The sequence below is a fragment of the Oncorhynchus mykiss genome, chromosome 16, assembly GCF_013265735.2.
Source record: "Oncorhynchus mykiss isolate Arlee chromosome 16, USDA_OmykA_1.1, whole genome shotgun sequence".
Taxonomy (NCBI): domain Eukaryota; kingdom Metazoa; phylum Chordata; class Actinopteri; order Salmoniformes; family Salmonidae; genus Oncorhynchus; species Oncorhynchus mykiss.
The window spans coordinates 16,627,538-16,650,146 of record NC_048580.1 but is presented as its reverse complement, the minus strand read 5'-3'; the positions used below and the strand labels follow the sequence as shown (position 1 = coordinate 16,650,146).

Genomic DNA, 22,609 nt, shown 5'->3' with positions numbered 1-22,609 from the left:
TGGCCAAGTCAAAGTCCAGACCTGAATCCAATCGAGAATCTGTGGAAAGAACTGAAAACTGCTGTTCACAAATGCTCTCCATCCAACCTCACTGAGCTCGAGCTGTTTTGCAAGGAGGAATGGAAAAAATGTTCAGTCTCTCGATGTGCAAAACTGATTGAGACATACCCCAAGCGACTTACAGCTGTAATCGCAGTAAAAGGTGGCGCTACAAAGTATTAACTTAAGGGGGCTGAATAATTTTGCACGCCCAATTTTTCAGTTTTTGATTTGTTAAAAAAGTTTGAAATATCCAATAAATGTCGTTCCACTTCATGATTGTGTCCCACTTGTTGTTGATTCTTCACAAAAAAATACACTTTTATATCTTTATGTTTGAAGCCTGAAATGTGGCAAAAGGTCGCAAAGTTCAAGGGGGCCGAATACTTTCGCAAGGCACTGTAGGTGGGATGGGCTGAGGGAAGCTGAGGGTTGGGATGTGGAATTGGAGACAAGTGGGAGGAGTTTTTGGGCGGGGATAGAATGACGGTCAAAGATTAAAGTATAAAAAAATAAAGTCAAAATAAAACATAACAAAAGTTAAGATTGAATGACACTGAGGGGTGTTTTTATAGCTAATGCCGGTTTGCCTGAGGCTTATGCCGTGCATGTGTTTGTATACATGCATATACACACACTCTCATTCAAATGCACACGTGCACATACACGGACACACATGTACATGCACTCAGACATATTTAGTTTGCCTTGCTGCTATGATTTTTGTTGTCCTTAATGTCTTTTGTTTTTTGCATTGTTTTTTTGTCTGTTTTCCTGTGTTTTCTCTTTTTCTCTTTTGTCAATTTTCTTGGTTATGGGGGGGTAGTTTTTGTATTTTTTATTATATTTTCTCGGGGGGCCTGTGGGGGGGCCGTGGGGGGGTCTCGGAGGGCTGGTGGCTTGGCGTTTGGGAGCTTGGGCTGATGGCTGATGGATCGCTGGTTCGTGTTTCTGTTTTTGACCTTGTGGGAGCTCTGTCGACGTGCCATTGAGCAGGGCGTTGACCCTGGTTGCTTCTGTGTGTCACTCTGGATGGGAGTCTGTGCCATTGAGCAGGGCGTTGACCCTGGTTGCTTCTGTGTGTCGCTCTGGATGGGAGTCTGTTAGATGACTAATGTGATGTAGATGTTCAGCGGCTTCACTGCAAGAATGTATGTTTAAAATATTAAATTAAAAAAAATACAATTACTTTTGTATAATTTAAATTGAACAATTCTTGCGTCTTGAAGTTTTGAATCTTGCGTCGTTTTGTGTATCGGTTCATAAACCATGTGCCATGGAAAACCATAAACTATAAACCATGCGCCATCAAAAATCTCTTCCCAACAATTTTTCAATCTATATGGCACAGCTGTCAATTTTTTGGTCTTTAAATTAAACTGGTATTTTATATTTATTTATCACAATTTTCTTTAATACATTTTGGTCTTTAATGCAGGGCCGACAGACAAGTTCCTTAAATTTTTCCCCTTCCACTTGCCTCTTCCATTTTTGCGGTAATGTGATTAGTTGGTTGTAATTTTGGGTAGAGCAGACATTTCCATTTATGAGTCATCAAATCCAAATTGTATTTTTCACATGCACCGAACACAACAGGTGTACGTAGGCCTTACCATGAAATGCTTACTTACAAGCTCTGACGATGTTAATGGGGGCCTGCACGGCCCTCCTTTTCCTATAGTCTACGATCAGCTCCTTTGACTTGCTCACATTGAGGGAGAGGTTGTTGTCCTGGCACCACACTGCTAGATCTCTAAACTCCTCCCTATAGGCTGTCTCGTCGTTGTCGGTGATCAGGCCTACCACTGTTGTGTCGTCAGCAAACGTAATGATGGTGTTGTAGTCATGCTTGGCCACACAGTCGTGGGTGAACAGGGAGTACAGGAGGGGGCTAAGCACGCACCCCTGAAGGGCTCCAGTGTTGAGGATAAGCGTAGCAGATGTGTTGTTGTCTACTCTTACCACCTGGGGCCGGCCCGTCGAAGTCCAGGATCCAGTTGCAGAGGGAGGTGTTTAGTCCCAAGGTCCTTAGCTTAGTGATGAGCTTTGTGGGCACTATGGTGTTGAACGCTGAGCTGTAGTCAATAAACAGCATTCTCACATAGGTGTTCCTTTTGATCGGGTGGGAAAGGGCAGTGTGGAGTGCAATTGAGATTGTGTCATCTGTGGATCTGTTGGAGCGGTAAGCAAATTGTAGTGGGTCTAGGGTTTTCATCATGATGGTGTTGATGTGAGCCATGACCAGCCTTTCAAAGCACTTCATGGCAACCAACGAGAGTGCTACGGGGCTGTAATCATTTTGCCACGTTACCTTCTCATTCTTGGGCACAGGGACTATGGTGGTCTGTTTAAAAAATGTACACTACCGTTCAAAAGTTTGGGGTCACTTAGAAATGTCCTTGTTTTTGAAAGAAAATATATTTTTTTGTCCATTAAAATAACATCAAATTGATCTGAAATACAGTGTAGACATTGTTAACGTTGTAAATGACTATTGTAGTTGGAAATGGCTGATTTTGAGTGGAATATCTACATAGGCATACAGAGGCCCATTATCAGCAACCATCACTCTTGTGTTCCAATGGCACGTTGTGTTAACTAATCCAAGTTTATAATTTTAAAAGATTAATTGATCATTAGAAAACCATTTTGCAGTTATGTTAGCACAGCTGAAAGCTGAAAGCTGTGGTGCTGATTTAAAGAAGAAACAAAACTGGCCTTTTTTAGACGAGTTGAGTATCTGGTGGATCAGCATTTGTGAGTTTGATTACAGACTCAAAATGGCCAGAAACAAAGTACTTTCTTCTGAAACTTGTCAGTCTATTCTTGTTCTGAGAAATGAAGGCAATTCCATGTGAGTATAGTACCCGCAATAGTACCCACAAAATACCCGCAAAAGTACCCGCAAAACACCAGTCTCAACGTTAACAGTGAAGGGGCGACTCTGGGATACTGGCCTTCTAGGCAGAGCTTCAAAGAAAAAGCCATATCTCGGACTGGCCAATAAAAATAAAAGATGGGCAAAACAACACAGACACTGGACAGACGAACTCTGCCTAGAAGGCCAGCATCCCGGAGCCGTCTCTTCACTGTTGACATTGAGACTGGTGTTTTGCAGGTACTATTTAATGAAGCCAGTTGAGGACTTGTGAGGCGTCTGTTTCTCAAAGTACACACTCTAATGTACTTGTCCTCTTGCTCAGTTATGCATAGGGGCCTCCCACTCCTCTTTCTATTCTGGTTAATGTCCATTTGCGCTGTTCTGTGAAGGGAGTAGTACACAGCGTTATATGAGTTTCTTGGCAATTTCTTGGATGGAATAGCTTTTATTTCTCAGAACAAGAATAGACTGACGAGTTTCACCATTTTTAGACTGACGAGACTGACCATTTTGAGCCTGTAATCGAATCCACAAATTCTGATGCTCCAGATACTCAACTAGTCCGAAGAAGGCCAGTTTTATTGCTTATTTAATCAGGACAACAGTTTTCAGCTGTGCCAACAGAATTGAAAAATGGGTTTCTAGTGATCAATTAGCCTTTTAAAATGATAAACTTGGATTAGCTAACACAATGTGGCATTGGAACACAGGAGTGATGGTTGCTGATAATGGGCCTATGTAGATATTCCATTCAAAATCAGCCGTTCCAGCTACAATAGTCATTTACAACATTAACAATGTCTACACTGTATTTCTGATACATTTTATGTTATTTTAATGGACAAAGAATGTGCTTTTCTTTAAAAAACAAGGACATTTCTAAGTGACCCCAAACTTTTGAACAGTAGTGTAGGACACTCGGTCAGGGAGAGGTTGAAAATGTCATTGAAGACACTTGCCAGTTGGTCCACACATGGTTTGAGTACACGTCCTGGTAATCCATCTGGCCCTGCAGCCTTGTGAATGTTGACCTGTTTAAAGGTCTTGCTCACATCGGCTACGGAGAGCGTAATCACACAGTCATCCGGAACAGCTGGCACTCTCATGCATGCTTCAGTGTTGCTTGCCTCGAGGCGAGCATAAAAGCCATTTAGCTCGTCTGGTCGGCTCGCGTCACTGGGCAGCTCATGGCTGGGTTTCCCTTTATAGTCCGTAATAGTTTGCAAGCCCTGCCACATCCGACGAGCGTCAGAGCCGGTGTAGTAGGATTCAATCTTAGTCTTGTATTGACGCTTTGCCTGTTTGATGGTTCATCTGAGGGCATAGCAGGATTTCTTATAAGCAGTGTCCCGCTCCTTGAAAGCGACAGCTCTAGCCTTTAGCTAGGTGCGGATGTTGCCTGTAATCCATTGCTTCTGGTTGGGAAATGTAAGTACGGTCACTGTGGTGACGGCGTCGTCGATGCACTTACTGATGAAGCCGGTGACTGAGGTGGTATACCCCTCTGCCATTGGATGAATCTCGGAACATGTTCCAGTCTGTGCTAGCAAAACAGTCCTGTAGCGCAGCATCCGCTTAATCTGACCACTTCCGTATTGAGCGAGTCGCTGGTACTTCCTGCTTTAGTTTTTGCTTGTTTGCTTATGGCCTTATTCAGCTCGTTGAGTGCGGTCTTACTGCCAGCATCGGTTTGTGATGGTAAATAGACAGCTACGAATAATATAGATGAGAACTCTCTTGTTAGATAGTGTGGTCTACAGGGTATCAGCGCACCAACAGTTATTGACAAATAGACACACACCCCTGCCCCTCATCTTACCAGATGTAGCTTCTCTGTCCTGCTGATGCACGGAAAAGCCAGCCAGCTCTATATTAGCCGTGTCATCATTCAGCCACGTCTTGGTGAAACATAAGATATTACAGTTTTTAAGGTCCCGTTGGTAGGATAGTCTTAATCGTAGATCGTCCAGTTTGTTTTCCAATGATTGCACATTGGCCAATAATACGGAGGGAAGCGGTGGTTTACCTACTCGTTTACAAATACTTACAAGGCACACTGCCCTCTTCCTCCATCTTTTCTTCACACTGATGAAGAGGATTTGGGCCTTGTCTTGACAAAGCAGTATATCCTTCGCGTCGGAATCATTAAAGAAAAAATCTTCGTCCAGTTTGATGTGAGTAATCGCTTTTCTGATGTCCAGAAGCTCTTTTTGGTCATAAGAGATGGTAGCAGCAACATTATGTACATAATGAGTTGCAAACAATGCGAAAAAAAAAAAAAATAGCACAGTTGGTTAGGAGCCCGTAAAATGGGATCCCATCCCCTCCGACGCCATACCATATACACTTAGTATACCAAACATTAGGAAAACTACAGTGTTTTGTATCCTCAGTGTATAAAGTCCCAAAGTATGAGTCATAATACCCATAAAACGTAGCGGTCAAACAGGGAAATGGTTCCAAATGTTTTTCCACTTTTCCCATCGGGGATTTTAGAAACACTTAAAATAAGGGCTGTGTGTCATTTAGGCTTACCCTGACGTGATGTTTTGATAACTGTGTAAATCTCTCTAGGACAAGGTGACTTTTATCAATATATTTGCCTGTATTTACCCCCCCCCCCCAAAAAAAAAACTGAAACGCTAAGTACAGCTGCTAACGTGGCAATCATAAAGAACTACAAATTCCATGAGGATCTGGCAAAGGTAAGAATCTCTGGATTAACTAGCTAATGAATAAATTGGCAGAATGTATTTAAATTGATAATTTGGTGAACTGTCTTGTGCAAGTTTTAAATTGACACAATGCCTGTTAGCAAAGGTGTCAGCTAGAGATGACATGCAGGAGCTTGCAGGGATTTGTAGTTTTGTGTGATGTCTACGTTGATGCTAATTAGTATTTTTGAATTTTAGAGTAAACAGAGCCAAATAAATTGATAAAAGTCCCCTTGTCCGAGTGAGATTTACATGGTTATCAGGACAAGCCTACACGAAAGACAGCCCTTATTTTAAGAATTGTTTTAATCCCCTATGAATGTTGGAAAAAACAATTGGAACCATTTACCTGTTTGACCACTAGGTTTAATGGGTATTATGACACCTCCACTGTGAGGCTCTATATGGATCATGTTTGACCACCATAAGACTGCGTTTACACTGGCAGCTCAAATCTGATATTTTTCCACTAATTGGACTTTTGACCAATCATATGGGCTCTTTTGCCCGTAGTTTGGCAAAAGATCAGAATTGGACTGCCAGTTAAACACAGGCAGCCCAATTCTGATATTTTTTGCAGTAGTCTTTTGACTAATCAGATCAGCTCTGAAAAAGATGAAGTGGGAAAAAGATCGGGCTGCGTTCTGTACATTTTTTATGTTCTGGAACGTTCAATTGAACGGAAACGGTGCTGTACTGGACGACCAGATGAAAAACGGGGAAGGTTTGGGTTGGTGAATGCTGGCAGCATGGCCACTGCCCTTTAAATAGTCACTCTTTTCTTAAAGCCATACACTCTGACCAGACTGGCCTTATGAATATACTGTACTCCCCAGCGTCGGGTGACCCGGAGGTGGTGGTCTCGCTCAATGTGAAAAAAGCTCTTAACCGCGTTGAGTGGGTCTACCTAACAGCTACCCTTTATAGATTTGGCTTTGGCCCCAAATTCATTGTGTGGATAACGATTCTTTATTTTTCTCCCATGGCTTTGGTACGGACTAACAACTTGCCCTCTGACTATTTTCCCTTGCACCGCAGATCCAGACAGGGTTGTCCACTCTCAGGGTTGTTGCTCTAGCAGACAGTTTGAAACAATCTTTTACTTTTTGGAATTCGCTACCTCTTTCTCTTATTGGAAGAATTAACGTCATTAAAATGAATGTGTTGCCCAGATTTTTATATTTCTTTCAATGTTTACCCATTTTTTTTCCAAAATCTTTTTTTAATTCACTGGATCAAACATTCATGTATTTTATTTGGGATGGCAAGTGACCACGTATTGGTTTAAAACATTTACAGAAGCCTAAGGCTTTGGGTGGTTTAGCTCTCCCAAATTTTCAGACATACTATCTGACATACTACCCATGTCAGAGACGCAAACTCGGTCTCAACCTTTAAGTCTTTACTGAAGACTCATCTCTTCAGTGGGTCATATGATTGAGTGTAGTCTGGCCCAGGAGTGGGAAGGTGAACGGAAAGGCTCTGGAGCAACGAACCGCCCTTGCTGTCTCTGCCTGGCCGGTTCCCCTCTTTCCACTGGGATTCTCTGCCTCTAACCCTTTTACTGGGGCTGAGTCACTGGCTTACTGGGGCTCTCTCATGCCGTCCCTGGAAGGGGTGCGTCACCTGAGTGGGTTGATTCACTGATGTGGTCATCCTGTCTGGGGTGGCACCCCCCCCCCCTTGGGTTGTGCCATGGCAGAGATCTTTGTGGGCTATACTTAGCCTTGTCTCAGGATGGTAAGTTGGTGGTTGAAGATATCCCTCTAGTGGTGTGGGGGCTGTGCTTTGGCAAAGTGGGTGGGGTTATATCCTTCCTGTTTTCCCTGTCCGGGGGTGTCCTCGGATGGGGCCACAGTGTCTCCTGACCCCTCCTGTCTCAGCCTCCAGTCGGGGGGCTAGGGTCAGTTTGTTATATCTGGAGTACTTCTCCTGTCCTATTCGGTGTCCTGTGTGAATCTAAGTGTGCATTCTCTAATTATCTCCTTCTCTCTTTCTTTCTCTCTCTCGGAGGACCTGAGCCCTAGGACCATGCCCCAGGACTACCTGACATGATGACTCCTTGCTGTCCCCAGTCCACCTGGCCATGCTGCTGCTCCAGTTTCAACTGTTATGCCTTATTATTATTCGACCATGCTGGTCATTTATGAACATTTGAACATCTTGGCCATGTTCTGTTATAATCTCCACCCGGCACAGCCAGAAGAGGACCGGCCACCCCACATATGCCCTCTCTAATTCTCTCTTTTTTCTCTCTCTCGGAGGACCTGAGCCCTAGGACCATGCCCCAGGACTACCTGACATGATGACTCCTTGCTGTCCCCAGTCCACCTGACCGTGCTGCTGCTCCAGTTTCAACTGTTCTGCCTTATTATTATTCGACCATGCTGGTCATTTATGAACATTTGAACATCTTGGCCATGTTCTGTTTTAATCTCCACCCGGCACAGCCAGAAGAGGACTGGCCACTCCACATAGCCTGGTTCCTCTCTAGGTTTCTTCCTAGGTTTTGGCCTTTCTAGGGAGTTTTTCCCTAGCCACCGTGCTTCTACACCTGCATTGCTTGCTGTTTGGGGTTTTAGGCTGGGTTTCTGTACAGCACTTTGAGATATCAGCTGATGTACAAAGGGCTATATAAATAAATTTGATTTGATTGGGTTGCAAATTTCAGAGCCCTTTTGTACTGGCTGCAGACTGATCCTACTGGCCCTAGACCACTCTGAGTCCAGATGGAGTCTGAATCGAGTAAACCTGCTGCACTTTCTTCTGTGTTGTGCTCATGCTTGAGCCTTCCATATGGATGGCTAAGAGCTTGGCTAGGATTTTGTAATCACAGTTTAAAAGCGAGATTGGGCGATTGGGCGATAGGATCCACATTCCAGGGGGTCTTTGTTTTTATTTAATAGTAATGAAATTGAAGCCTGATAAAGACTAGGCGGTAGCTTTGAGGTATTAAGGCACTCTGCAAATAATCGAGACAAGAATGGGCAAAGCAGACCAGAAAATGTCCTGTAAAATTTGGTTGGAAAACCGTCCGGACCCGGTGATTTACCACTTTTCATTGTGGACACTGCTGTTGCAATCTCCTCAAGTATAACATCTTCATCTTAACAGTCTAAACAGTCATGGAGTCTGTATCAATTGAAGGCATATTCAGACCATTAAAGAATGAATCAATCAGCAAAGGGTATTGATGAGATTCAGAGGTGTATAGCGCAGAGTAAAATTGTTTGAATTGATCATTGATCTCTTTATGTATAACTGTGGTGGCACCAGACGGGGTCCTTAATTGTGGGATTAAACGTGAGGCCTCAGATTTACGGATCTGATGTGCAAGGAGTTTACTGGCCTTGTCGCCTTGTTCATACACTCTGTACCGAGCTCGTAAGAGTAACTGTTCAGCTTGCCTGGTAGAAAGCTCATCAAATTCAGATTGTAGTAGTTGGCGCTCTTTATGCAGATCAGAGGAAGGATCTGTAGCATACTTCTCATCCAACGTAGCTATGGCTTCGCTCAGGTCTCGAAGGCCGCTGAGAGCGAGCTTTGTTTTTGTTGGCTGTATAAGAAATAATTTGGCCACGTAGGTATGCTTTGAGAGACTCCCATATGGCAGAGCAGGACATGCCTGGTGTTTCTAGGAATAAGGTGATTTCAGAAGAAATGTAATTTACAAACTCCTTATCTGAGAGTAAAATGGGGTTAAGATGCCATTGATAACAGATAGGAGATTGCTGGAGAAACTCTAGTTCAAGCACTAATGGTGATTGGTCAGAAATAACAAAACTCTCATAAATACACCACTGAAGGTTAGGCAGAAGTCCCCCTCTAAAATCAACAAATGGGAATCTAAATTGGGTATAGCAGATAAAAAGGAAGAAATTAAACTTGTGTCATCCCAATTGGGAGCATAAACACTAGCCAAAACAAGTGGGGTAGAAAACAGTTTACCGGTTACTATGACGTAATGTCCCTTAGGATCAGCAATAACCTCAGAAGCTACAAAGGGAGTAGCTTTATCAACCGAAATGGCAGCACCTCTTGATTTACTATGTTTTTACTAAGTTAGAGTGGAACACTTGACCAACCCAGTCCCTACGCATCCTAAAGTGCTCACCAGTCCTCAAGTGAGTCTCTTGTAGAAATGCAGCATTTGCATTCAAACCCTTTAAGTGTGTCAGCACCTTCTTGCGCTTCACAGGGTTGTTAGCCCCTTTGATGTTCCACGAGATGTACTTGACCGTATTATTTTGGCCACCCTGAGCACTCCCGTTATACAACCCTGTCATTAGAGCATAGAGTGGAAAAGCAATGAATACCCAAAAACTCCAGAATAACTTGTCTCACAGTAATAATGTACGGTGTAAGAAAAAAAAAAAAAGTACAGAAGAAAAAACTAAAAAGACAATGACAACATTAGAACAACATTAGAACAATTCAACCTCCTTCCTCCCCCCCCCCCCCCCCCCCCCATCCCAGACAATACCCTCCCAAACAAGGTACAAGCCTAAATAGAACATGTTCTGTTCGCACATTATGTATGTGAGAGTGCGGTGTTAAACCCAAACCCACAGTCCCGCTCTTTAAAGTCACGTTTTGTGTTAGTGGATCAAGCAGCAAAAATAGAGAGGAAAAAAAAGTGAATCCCTTCGGCAATCGAAATGACAAAAGAACCACTTGTAGATATATTTAAATATATTCCCAGTCTTATAACAGGCATTGAGAGAGAAAATCAAATGTATCAAGGCTCTCAACCAAAGGCTCTCAACCACTAATTTGAAGTAAGCAAATCGTAGTAAGACGATCAAAAAATGTAAAATAATAATTGTCTAGTTGGACGATAAGACAACTTACAGCCAAGACCCAAAAACGGTGTGTGCAATGTTGAAAGTTTGCTTGGCATGAATGACGTTCAAAACCAACCAAAGGCTCCCAAAAATGTGTAGCTTGTCACGCCCTGGTCATAGAGAGGCTTTTTATTCTCTATTTTGGTTAGGCTAGGGTGTGACTAGGGTGGGCATTCTATGTCCTTTTTTCTATGTTTTGTATTTCTATGTCTTGGCCTGGTAAAGGGTAAGGGTACTTAAGTACCCTTTTCCCCCACCTGTTTTGTGGGAAGTTAACTTTGTCTTTGTTCAGGGCATATAGCCCAAAGCTTCACAGTTGGTTTTTTGTTCTTCGTTTTGTCGGCATCATTTTTAAATAAAGTTCAAATGTACGCTTACCATGCTGCACCTTGGTCCAGTCCTTCAGCCAGCCGTGACATAGCCTCCAAACATGTACTGTTCGGTACAAACGGATGCAGTAAACAATAAACCAAAAATATTTTGAGTCACTGAGACACTATGTAAACAAACTTAATAGGTGAATGAGACAACCTGGAAACAAAGGAGTTAAACCTTAATACAATGAAAGTAAAATGACTGAATGCTTGTAAGGCAAGCACACTAGATGATCAAAACATTAGATTAAATAAGCCTGAATGGGTCGCCAATTCCCCAAATATACAAGAGTAGTATGTTAAAACTAAACATAGTTAAATCACAGGTAGGCTACTTACTATCGACAGTTCGCAAGCAACAGTTGCTGATTTATGGGCAAGTTCAAGGCTTATAGTCTGTGTAGTCTTTACCATCATGAGAAAGCCATAAACGTCTGGGAATAGCAGTTCATACTTCACACCTGGATGGTCCTGTAGCAGTCGTTTGGCCTGCCCGAAAGCTGTGTGCTCCCTGGAAACAGTGGGGGAGTAGTCCTGGTAGATGGAGAAGCTCTGTCCTTGAAAGCTCAGAGTGGTATTGGGGGCTCGTCGGAGAATCTCCATCTTCTCATGGAAAAAGTGCACTCGAAGAATGATGTAACGGGGCCTCTCAGTGACCGGTGGGCACGATCAATCAGGAGCTTCTCATTCACGGCAAGAACATCCTTCAGCAGCCCAAAAACGAAATCCGAGGCATTTCCGCTGACTCTGGGACCGATACCAGGCTCAGGCTATTGCGGCGAGAGAATCCTTCTAAACTCACACAACTCTCCTGCACACTTTTCAGATCTGCAGCCAGGCGTTTCACATCAGCCTCCAAGGAGGTAGTTAAGTTGGAGACATTGGTAGCGGAGGTCTCCAGTGCTGCAATCGTTGTAGTGTGCAACTCTGTTGTTGTTTTGAGTGATGTGATTGCTGGCACCGTCTCGTTCCGCAAGATGGTTAGATCTGCTTTTAAAGTATCAGAAACCTCCTGTATTCTGGCCTCAGCCGTAGCAACAACCTCCGTTTTCATTTCAACTATCTCAGAGCGTAGTAGTTTGATGGCCTCAAGAATGTTCATTTCAACACGTCAGTCGCACATTGCGTCCTTCCAAACCCCCCCCCCCCCTCCCCACAAATGAACTTTTAACAAGGCACACCTGTTAATTGAAATGCATTCCAGGTGACTACCTCATGACACTGGTTGAGAAAATGCCAAGAATGTACAAAGCAAACGATTGCTACTTTGAAGAATCTTAAATATGAAATATATTTTGATCTGTTTTAACACTTTTTTGGTTATTACATGATTCCATAGGTGTTATTTCGTAGTTTTGATATCTTCACTATTATTCTACAATGTAGAAAATGGTAAAAAAAATAAAAAATAAAAAAAAACCTTTGTAGTGTGTATGTGACCGACCGACCAGTATCTTTGATGATAGTCCAGGAGCTGATCTATGCTGCTATGCCATTCATTGGGGCTCTGGCAAAAGACTTGGTCTGACTTGTTCAAACATCAACATAGTATCTGTTTGTGTGTCAGATATCATCTATTCTAACTGCCATTGGCAATAGAAGAGTGACTGTGTATATGTGTTCACAGATACCTGTATGGAGCCAGCACTTGGTAATGTGAGTCCAGACTGGCGGACGGGCTTGACGCTGATGGTTCTGAATAAATAGACACCTTGCACTCAGAAATACAATTATACAAGACAAATCTATAACTTTTATCATATTTTGTTATTATTCAATCGAATGGTACTCTCAATAGGGGGTGGACTGTGTATTCTTCAACCATATCAGGGAACTCCTGTCTTAGGCTATATGGTGTCCCGTACACCATACAGGTAGGTTTGACGACTGACATGCTTGGCAATGTAACCCCAGCACCACCAGACAAAATGTTGATAGGTACAGTATCTCTGTTGGCTGTGGATAACAATAAAAGATAAAAGACAAATGTAATATTTTCACATTGTTATATTAGCAGAACACGGCGTCCACAGTATTATGTGAAGGATGGTTCATTCTACATGGAACTGTTACACTTGAAAGTTATCAACACACTTTTATAATACATAAGTTCAGCAATTGCATTCATTACTTCTGTAGGCTACTCTGTATGAGAAGAGGGCCATCCTCCTGCAGCTCACATCTGCCTGTAGTTCTTGGCCTGCTGGACCCATGAGGCCAAATCTGTCATGTCCAGGATGGAGTGCCATGCACTCCACCCCTCCTGCCACCTGACTGCACACGTCCATAACTTGTAATGCATTACATAGATGGAAAGGACTTTATCATCACCCACTGGCAACTTAGAAGACAGAACCTCGCCCAGAGAGCTGTGCACGGCAGTGTGTTAGACAGACAGAACCTCGCCCAGAGAGCTGTGCACGGCAGTGTGTTAGACAGCCAAATCCTTAGATTTGTGCAAATAGACCATAGAAATTCCATTCTAGTTCTGGTTAGACAGCTGAAGTTGTGCTCGACACACAACTGATTTTGATTTGTTAGGTAAAGTGTAGGCATACTGTCTTTATAAGCACATCAATATGACATTTACAGCAATATGTTTTGTCTTTGTATTTTGGGGGATGTAGCTACACTCAAAGTGGGTGACGTTTGTGCAATGTCCACATGTAGTCTACACTAGAGCCTGTAGGGATATTAACTCTGGCATTTGTCTCTGGGAAAGCTCTAACAGCAGATATAAGCAGAGACGAAACTAGCCAGTTATAGAATATTGCGTTGTAGGACCGCTAAGCTGACCACAGGCATTCATCTCACAGTAGTTGATATCGTTTCTATGGTCAAATGTATTTACAGGTGAGGAAATGTTGACAGTAAGTTGCAAGCTACTTTTGTAGCAAGGCGTTTAAAAAAAAAGTGTCTTATGAAATACATTCCAAATGCTGGCTCTTGCTATCCTGCCATAACTGATTTGACAGAGAAATATCAGCTAGATAGGACAGCCAGCTGCAGCTTTCACCAAGCTATGTTAGCTGCTGTCAGCTTGTCTAAACAGAAGGTCAGCGCAGGCTTTAGCCTAGACACAGACCTGAATTAGCTGACCATCTTGAGATGGCGATTCAGTCACAAGGGGAGAAGTCCTCGACTTCAAAGCGTTGTTCTCTCCATAGAAAAGCTAGCTTAGTGTACCTCGCTGTCAGTAAGGTACTCATGACTGCACTTGTTTGTTGGGATTGAATGGCCAAGAAACACCCTGAAGACAACTCTCGTTTGCCTTCAGTTATTGCTGCTAGCGTTTCATAACGAGCATTGATGAAAAACTAGGCCAAATCAGGAAGTTCAGTCGCCCTTTAAAGTAGTCTGTCAAAGTAAAGTGACTATTCAAGAAGAAAACAATTGGCTGGGAAAATGCAACTATCCAGTTTTTGTTTCACCTTTACATAACTGTCTATAAAAGATATACAGTGAGCTCCAAAATAATGGGACAATGACAGATTCTGATTATTTTGTGCCCAATAGAAATTAATGGTAAATAATGTGGATCTGTTGTGGTGAGCACCAAATATGTGATTATCAATTTGTATTTGTGATGTTTTTGCACATCATATAATCTTACTTACAAGGCTATCACTAACTACTGTAAACACCAAAACAACCCACTGTATCTTTAAACGCACCAACACTCCCACAAGTAGTAACGACGCTCTCCTGCTACGCGCAATGGGCACTAAACGCCTAGTGTGCTAGTACCTTTTATTGGTGTGAACCGTGCGCGCCACGGTTTGTACACGTAGTGCTATCGAGGGAGAGAGCGCGAGAGAGAGCTGTCAAGAGTCTGTTTAGATGTCTGCACAGTTTGAGCTGGCAAGGGATTTACTCACCAATTTCCAACGGACAAGGAAAGCTATAAACTCGCACATGCGCATATCGAAAAATCGACGCGGATATGTAGCCTACATTCATGATTTTTACGCACAGGTGAAAAGTAATGTTTTTCTTATCGTAGATTATCCAAAGAACATAGGATAGTGATATAGTCTCAGAACAGTGAACATCATATTTATAGCCTAGTTATTGCACAAATAATTATAGACAACACGCGGGAACACCGTTAACAGTGAAACATGTCCAGGAAAAAGACCATGAAAGGCAAGGGGAGCTCCAAAAGCTCGACTTCATCTCCCAACAACAACAAAGACACCGGGAAAAGTGGGAGAGGGATCGGAGCCTCGGCCCCATCCAACGGAGTGGTCTATCCGAGCCGCCCCTCGCTCAGCAACAGCGGGGAGTTTTATGATATCGCTTTTAAGGTAAGACTTTTTACGCACACCATATTGTCAATACTCTCCAATCTCCAGTTGGTCATATCAGTCTCAAATGTGCAACTTCAATGTTGATGTGCCACGCTGGCTACAGTGACAGGTGCATATATGCTATTTCTTCAGGTCTGTCCATTGACAGTATCTCAGGGCAATTCGTATTTTTCTGTATGTACATCTGTGTCACTCCATTTAGTTACTTTAGGTTACATTATGAATGGAATAGCCGTCGTACAATAGCATACGAATTATAGGATTTATAGTATCATACATATTACCCGGTCGTACAATAGCATACGAATTGGATGAAGTACTCTTCCTCTTGGATAATTAATGGTATTAGACATTTCTATCTGAGACCAGGTTGCTTGTTCCGTGTAATAACAAGGGAGAATTATCTGGAGAATTTATGTTGGCGGTTAGGGACCTCAACTGAAGGTCTCCTAAACAAAACATAATGCATCCCCCTCCCCAAGTTAAACATATTTTCACATGACCCCACCCCACATAATTAACTCTAAATAATGTTTACACTCACACAAAAAAAAACCTGTAGTGTGTTTACAAATGTGAATATCGACTTTGTTACTTCAGCATGCTTTTGTGGCACTGTCGATGCCACGCAGGGCTACGGGCCAGAAGGTTGAAGGTTCGCTGACCACCACGGACGAGCTCACTCATTCTCCCTACCTGTTTCATTAGGCCTACACTACGACCAGAGTTGGCTACAGACAATGACCAGCTACGGGGAAATCAGATATTCAACATTTTGATGCCATATTTATAATTACAGTTAATAAAATATATGCTACACATTTTCCACCAGCAGGTTTCTGTGCCAATGCACCACATGGTTTGCGTTTTCAACACCACAATAAATAGACTGTCAATCTCGACAAACAAAAATGCATCCCTACCTAATTTGTAAGGCTACCCAGTGTCAAAGGCAGTGGCTTGCCAATCTCCAAGTGTCATAAAACGTTTTGGTGTTTTGTAACAGATGTCTCTTTCCATTTATCAAATGGCCACTGCATTTGGATTGATTGATTTTATTTGTCAGTAAAATCAAATCAAATTCTATTTGTCACATGCACCAAATACAACAGCTGTAGATCTTACAGTGAAATGGTTACTTACAAGCAATTTACCAACAATACAGTTCAAGAAATAGAGTTAGGAAAATATTTACTAAATTAACTAAAGTAGAAAATCCAATCAAAAGTAACAATAACATAACAATACCAAGGCCATGTGCTGGGGTAAAGTGACTGCATAGAGAGTAGCAGAAGTGTAAAATCAAGGGGGGGGGGGGGTGTCAATGTAAATTGCCCAGGTGGCCATTTGATTAATTGTTCAGCAGTCTTATGCCTTGGGGGTAGAAGCTGTTAAGGAGCCTTTTGGACCTAGACTTGGCACTCCGGTACCACTTGTTATGCGATAGCAGAGAGAACAGTCTATGACTTGGGTGACTGGAGTCTTTGACCATTTTTGGGGCCTTCTGATGTCGAGCAGGATGCTCTCGATGGTGCAGCTGTAGAACTTTTTGAGGATCTGGGGACACATGTCACATCTTTTCAATCTTCTGAGGGGGAAAAGGTGTTGTCGTGCCCTCTTCACACCTGTCTTGGTGTGGTTGGACCATGATAGTTTGTTGGTAATGTGGACACCAAGAAACTCTCGACCCGCTCCACTACAGCCCCTTCAATGTGAATGGGGGCATGTTCGAGGCTCCCCAAAACCAACAGGTTTGTTGTCCTGGCACCACACTGCCAGGTCTCTGACCTCCTCCCTATAGGCTGTCTCATCGTTGTCGGTGATCAGGCCTACCACTGTTGTGTCATCAGCAAACTTAATGATTGTGTTGGAGTTGTGCTTGGCCACGCAGTCGTGGGTGAACAGGGAGTACAGGAGGGGACTAAGCACGCACCCCTCTGCGTCAAGCACGATGGGATTCGATGAACTATTAACATCCGTTGCTGTATCAAAAGGGGTGATGACCTAATGATTAGCATTTTGGAAAACATTACATCCTAAATGACGTTCTTTTCATCATTGCTATACAAACAAGGCTGATTTCAGCGACAATTTTGCTGTTTGAACACATTTTGTGTAGCTAATGAAAACGTTACTTCGAACTACATTTGCATACCTTTTTAACATTACAACATGAAATCCCTGTCTTAAACGTTGCTACGTTTCAGATATGGCAAAGAACATGTAATCTGCACGACACATGAAAGTTACTTACCGTAGCTGTCTTTGTGGTCTGTATCTACACTGAAATAATATCATTTCACTACTCCTCTATTATGATAATTATTTTTCTCTCGCATAGCTCATTAGTACACCCTTGTAGTTGAATAAATTGTAGGTCCTAGGATACAACAATTAATAATGTGGAACGAATAAATACCATCAAAGGATACCTTACAACTTACAATAATCAACAGCTTGTGAAACAGCTGTGAAAAACAACCTGGCAATATCTAAGATTTTAATACACAAACTGTGATCGTTTTTGGTACAGTTGTGTCATGAATTTATTTTCACAATTTTTTTTGTACAATCACATGTCAATCAGACTAAAATACTGAATTCTGGGGTGTGGAATATAAAGGAGGTGGTTGCTGTGTGGGTGGGCGGTTCTGTCTGTCACTTGTTCTCAACAGGCAGCCAGTCTTGGAAGGGGGACTTGAAGAAGGAGACTGCAGGCACTGCAGCTCTCTTTGTTCTGAGTGTTTGCAGTGCTAGTGTTTTTACTTAATCTGTGTATCTCACAGAGAAAAACAACTTTCTTAGCAGATAATGACCACATGACAACAGTAGCTGTAGATTATGTGATGAAAAGTTGGAGGGTGGTTGGTAATAGAGGACATTGGGTGGATCCACATCTGGGTGTTGGGCAGAACCCCTAGCTCCTGGAGAACAGAAGCAGAGTTAAAAGGAACAGGGTAGGAGACAGAGACGTAAACAACCAAACACAGGTTACACTTTACTGTGAGAATTTGATGGATTAGTGCAGTGTTATAAATGGGAGATATGTACTTTAACACTTTTGGAAGGTATAGCCTAACTCAAGCTGGTCCCCCTCCGACTCAGAGCACAGAGAATTAGACTGATCCAAACTCACTGGTTCTGGTGGATGGGATACCTCCTGAGGGGCTCAGACAGTCGATGGTCCTAAAGTAATTTGGAGAGGTAAATTTAAAGAGGTACATTTTTTATAAGCTCAGCATAACTATAATTTCTTGCCTTCTCAAATGTCACTCAAACCGCACTTTGTCTATTGGGCTTCACTGAAGTGTAGGGCTTCAGGGCATTCAGTGGTCGACCGTCCCAATTGCTCCAACTGTAGAAGATTGTTGGCTTCCACCGAGGTAACATTGGTGAAGACAAAGATAAAAAATATAAGTGTTAGGGAAACTGAAACTAGCTTCAGGTTATTTTGTGTGCAAATGCAAATAGTTATCTGATATTTTTTTATATTCACTTTAACAGATGGTGAGCCCAGCTAGGAGCGAAAGAGGAGTGAGGTTTACCAGGTCTCGCCTTCCTTTCGTCCCTCTTCCATACCAAGTAATTCGCCCGGATGTCATAGCACTTGGTTCCCTTCTTGATTCTGCTCAATCCTCAATTGGATTAAGGTCTAGGCTTTGACTAGGCCATTCCAAGACATTTTAAATGTATCCCCTTAAGCCACTCAAGTGTTACTTTAGCAGTATGCTTACGGTCATTGTCCTGCTGGAAGGTGAATCTTCATCCCAGTCTCAAATATCTGGAAGACTGAAACAGGTTTCCCTCAAGAATTTCCCTATATTTCACGCCATCCATTATTCCTTCAATTCTGACCAGTTTCTCAGTCCCTGCTGATGAAAAACATCCCCACAGATGATGCAGTCTCTATTGCACTCCACACTGCCCTTTCCCACCTGGACAAAAGGAACACCTATGTGAGAATGCTACAGCTGGCGTTCAACACCATAGTGCCCTCAAAGCTCATCAATAAGCTAAGGAACCTGGGACTAAACACCTCCCTCTGCAACTGGATCCTGGACTTCCTGACGGGCCACCCCCAGGTGGTAAGGGTAGGTAACAACACATCCACCACGCTGATCCTCAACACAGGGGCCTCTCAGGGGTGAGTTCTCAGCCCCCTCCTGTACTCCCTGTTCACTCATGACTGCATGGCCAGGCACAACTCCAACACCATCATTAAATTTGCAGATGACACAACAGTGGTACGCCTGATCAGCGACAACAATGAGACAGCCTATAGGGAGGAGGTCAGAGACCTGGCCATGTGGTGCCAGGACAACAACCTCTCCCACAAGACAAAGGATATGATTGTTGACTACAGGCAAAAGAGGACCGAGCATGCCCCCATTCTCATCGGTGGAGCAAGTTGAGAGCTTCAAGTTCCTTGGTGTCCACATCACCAACAAACTAACATGGTCCAAGCACACCATGACAGTCATAAAGTGTGCACGACAAAACCTATTCCTCCTCTGGAGACTGAAAAGATTTGTCATGGGTCCTCAGATCTTCAAAAGGTTCTATAGCTGTACCATCGAGAGCATCCTGACTGGGTGCATCACTGTCTGCTATGGCAACTGCTGAGCCGTAAGGGTTAGAGAGGGTAGTGAGAACGGCCCGGTACATCACTAGGGCCAAGCTTCCTGCCATCCAGGACCTCTATACCAGGCAGTGTCAGAGGAAGGCCCTAAGATTTGACTAAGACTCCAGCCACCCTAGTCATAGACTGTTTTCTCTCTCCACATGGCAAGCGGTACCGGAGCACCAAGTCTAGGTCCAAGAGGCTTCTAAATGGCTTCTACCCCCAAGCCATAAGACTCCTGAACATCTAGTCAAATGGCTACCTAGACTATTCGCATTGCCCCCCTCCCCTCTCCACACCACTGCCACTCTCTGTTGTCATCTATGCATAGTCACTTTAATTAACTCTACCTACATGTACATACTACCTCAACTAACCGGTGCCCCCGCACATTGACTCTGTACTGGCAACCCCCTGTATATATTTTGTTTTTCACATTTTTACTGCTGCTCTTTAGTTATCTGTTACTTTTATATCTTATTCTTATCCATATTTTCTGAAACTGCACTGTTGGTTAGGGGCTCATAAGTAAGCATTTCACTGTTGTATTCGGCGCATGTGACTAATAAAATTTGATTTGATGCTGCCACCACCATGCTTCACTGTGGGGATGGCATTCTCGGTGTAATGCGAGGTGTTGGGTTTGCGCCAGACATAGCATTTTCCTTGATGGTCAAAAAGATACATTTTAGTCTCATCTGACCAGAGTACCTTCTTCCGTATGTTTGGGGAGTCTCCCACATGCATTATGGTGAACACCAAACGTGTTTGCTTATTTTTTTCTTTAAGTAATGGCTTTTTTCTGGCCACTCTTCTGTAAAGCCCAGCTCTGTGGAGTGTACGGCTTAAAGTGGTCCTATGGACAGATACTCCAATCTCCACTGTGGAGCTTTGCAGCTCCTTCAGGGTTATCTTTGGTCTCTTTGTTGCCTCTCTGATTAATGTCCCCCTTGCCTGGTCCATGAGTTTTGGTATTCTTTCCGTTTTTTATAATGGATTTAATGGTGCTCCGTGGGATGTTCAAAGTTTCAGATATTTTTTTTATAACTCAACCCTGATCTGTAGTTCTCCACAACTTTGTCCCTGACCTGTTTGGAGAGCTCCTTGGTCTTCAAGGTGCCACTTGCTTAGTGGTGTTGCTGACTCCGGGGACTTTCAGAACAGGTGTGTATATATACTGAGATCATGTGACAGATCATGTGCAACTTGGATTGCGCACAGGTGGACTTTATTTAACTAATTATGTGTCTTCTGAAGGTAATTGGTTGCACCAGATCTTATTTAGGGGCTTCATAGCAAAGGGTTGAATACATAAACACGCACCATTTTTCTGTTTTATTATTATTATTATTATTTGAAACAAGTATTTTTTTTTCCATTTCACTTCACCAATTTGGACTATTTTGTGAATGTCCATTACATGAAGTCCAAATAAAAATCATTTTAAATTACAGGTTGTAATGCAACAAAATAGGAAAAACGCCAAGGGGGATGAATACTTTTGCAAAGCACTGTATACAATTGCATTGTTTACCTCAGTCGACAGCTGCGGCTCCCGTCCGTACTCGGTGGAGGCCTGGATGCTGCTATTGTGTGCAAAGAGAATTACCTTCAGGTTGTTCTCCCACCCTTCCTGGTACCAATCAAGGGACTTGCCCATGGCAGTCTTGAGGGTCTGGTTGGTCCGTTCACCAAACCTGGAGGAGGGGGTAGGAAAGCGATATCTATTGAGAATGTAAGATATTGAAATATGTCTGATTTATGTTCCAAGGAAAACAAAAACCAATTGTAAAAAATAAATACAACAAACCATTGGTGACAGAATATGACCTATAACATTCGTACCTTGTTCATGACCTCGGTAACTCAAGATGACCTCCGGAGAACCGTGGGGGTTGAAGATGTCTACCATCGCCTTGGAGGTGGCCTCGCCAGTCTCGTCCTTGATGGGTATCATACAAAACGAAAATATATTTTAGGTTCCAAGCACCCTTTTTAGTGGGTTATGGAAGGAATTTAGAGTTATGCACATACTCTTCCTTTACAGACCTTAATGTGTATTGCCTCCACCCACTTGGTAAAGTGATCGGTTGCCTTCAGACACCAGCTGTTGCCATTCCTGGATTTCGTAAAGGGTCCGATGAGGTCCACCCCTAACATTTAAAGTGTTAGAGAGAATATTACTTTATTATTACCGTATCTGTGTCGTACGGTAAACAGATTTTCATTTTTGTAAGGCTACTGACACACACACACATTCTATAATACTGAACTCTGCTGTGGTCAAATAAAGCAACCATTACAAAACAACTTATCAAGGCAAAATTTGAATTGAGACACTTACCGATCATGTGCCATGGTGAAACAACTTTGATGGGCTTCAACTCCGGCGCAATAGTCTTCGCCCTCTCAAACTTCAGGCAGGCTAGACAGGGTACTGACCTTTAATCTCTTGAAGCTAGGGGGCACTATTTTAATGTTTGGAAAAATAACGTTCCCAAAGTAAACGGCCTATTTCTCATGACCAGATGCTAGAATATGCATATAATTGACAGATTAGGATAGAAAACACTCTAAAGTTTCCAAAACTGTCAAAATATTGTCTGTGGGTATAACAGAACTGATATTGCAGGCGAAAGCCTGAGGAAAATCCAATCAGGAAGAGCCTCTTATTTTGAAACCTCTGTGTTCCTATGCGTGCCTGAGCCATTTAAAGGGATATCAACCATATTCCTTTTTCTGTGGTTTCCCTAAGGTGTCAACAGTCTTTAGACATAGTTTCAGGCTTTTATTTTGAAAAATGAGCGTGAAGGATCACATTGCGTA

The 22,609-nt window shown here is 42.8% G+C and overlaps 1 protein-coding gene across 1 annotated transcript in view; it reads left to right on the top strand.

The window, feature by feature from the left end:
- The first annotated feature begins 14,594 nt into the window (after positions 1-14,594).
- Positions 14,595-22,609, top strand: part of LOC110491454 (ras-related protein Rab-26) — a 136,427-nt gene continuing 128,412 nt past the window's right edge. The window contains exon 1 of the mRNA XM_021564921.2: positions 14,595-15,159. Within this exon, the coding sequence (XP_021420596.2) occupies positions 14,974-15,159 (186 nt within the window). The 5' untranslated portion in view covers positions 14,595-14,973. The remainder of the gene's footprint in view (positions 15,160-22,609) is intronic.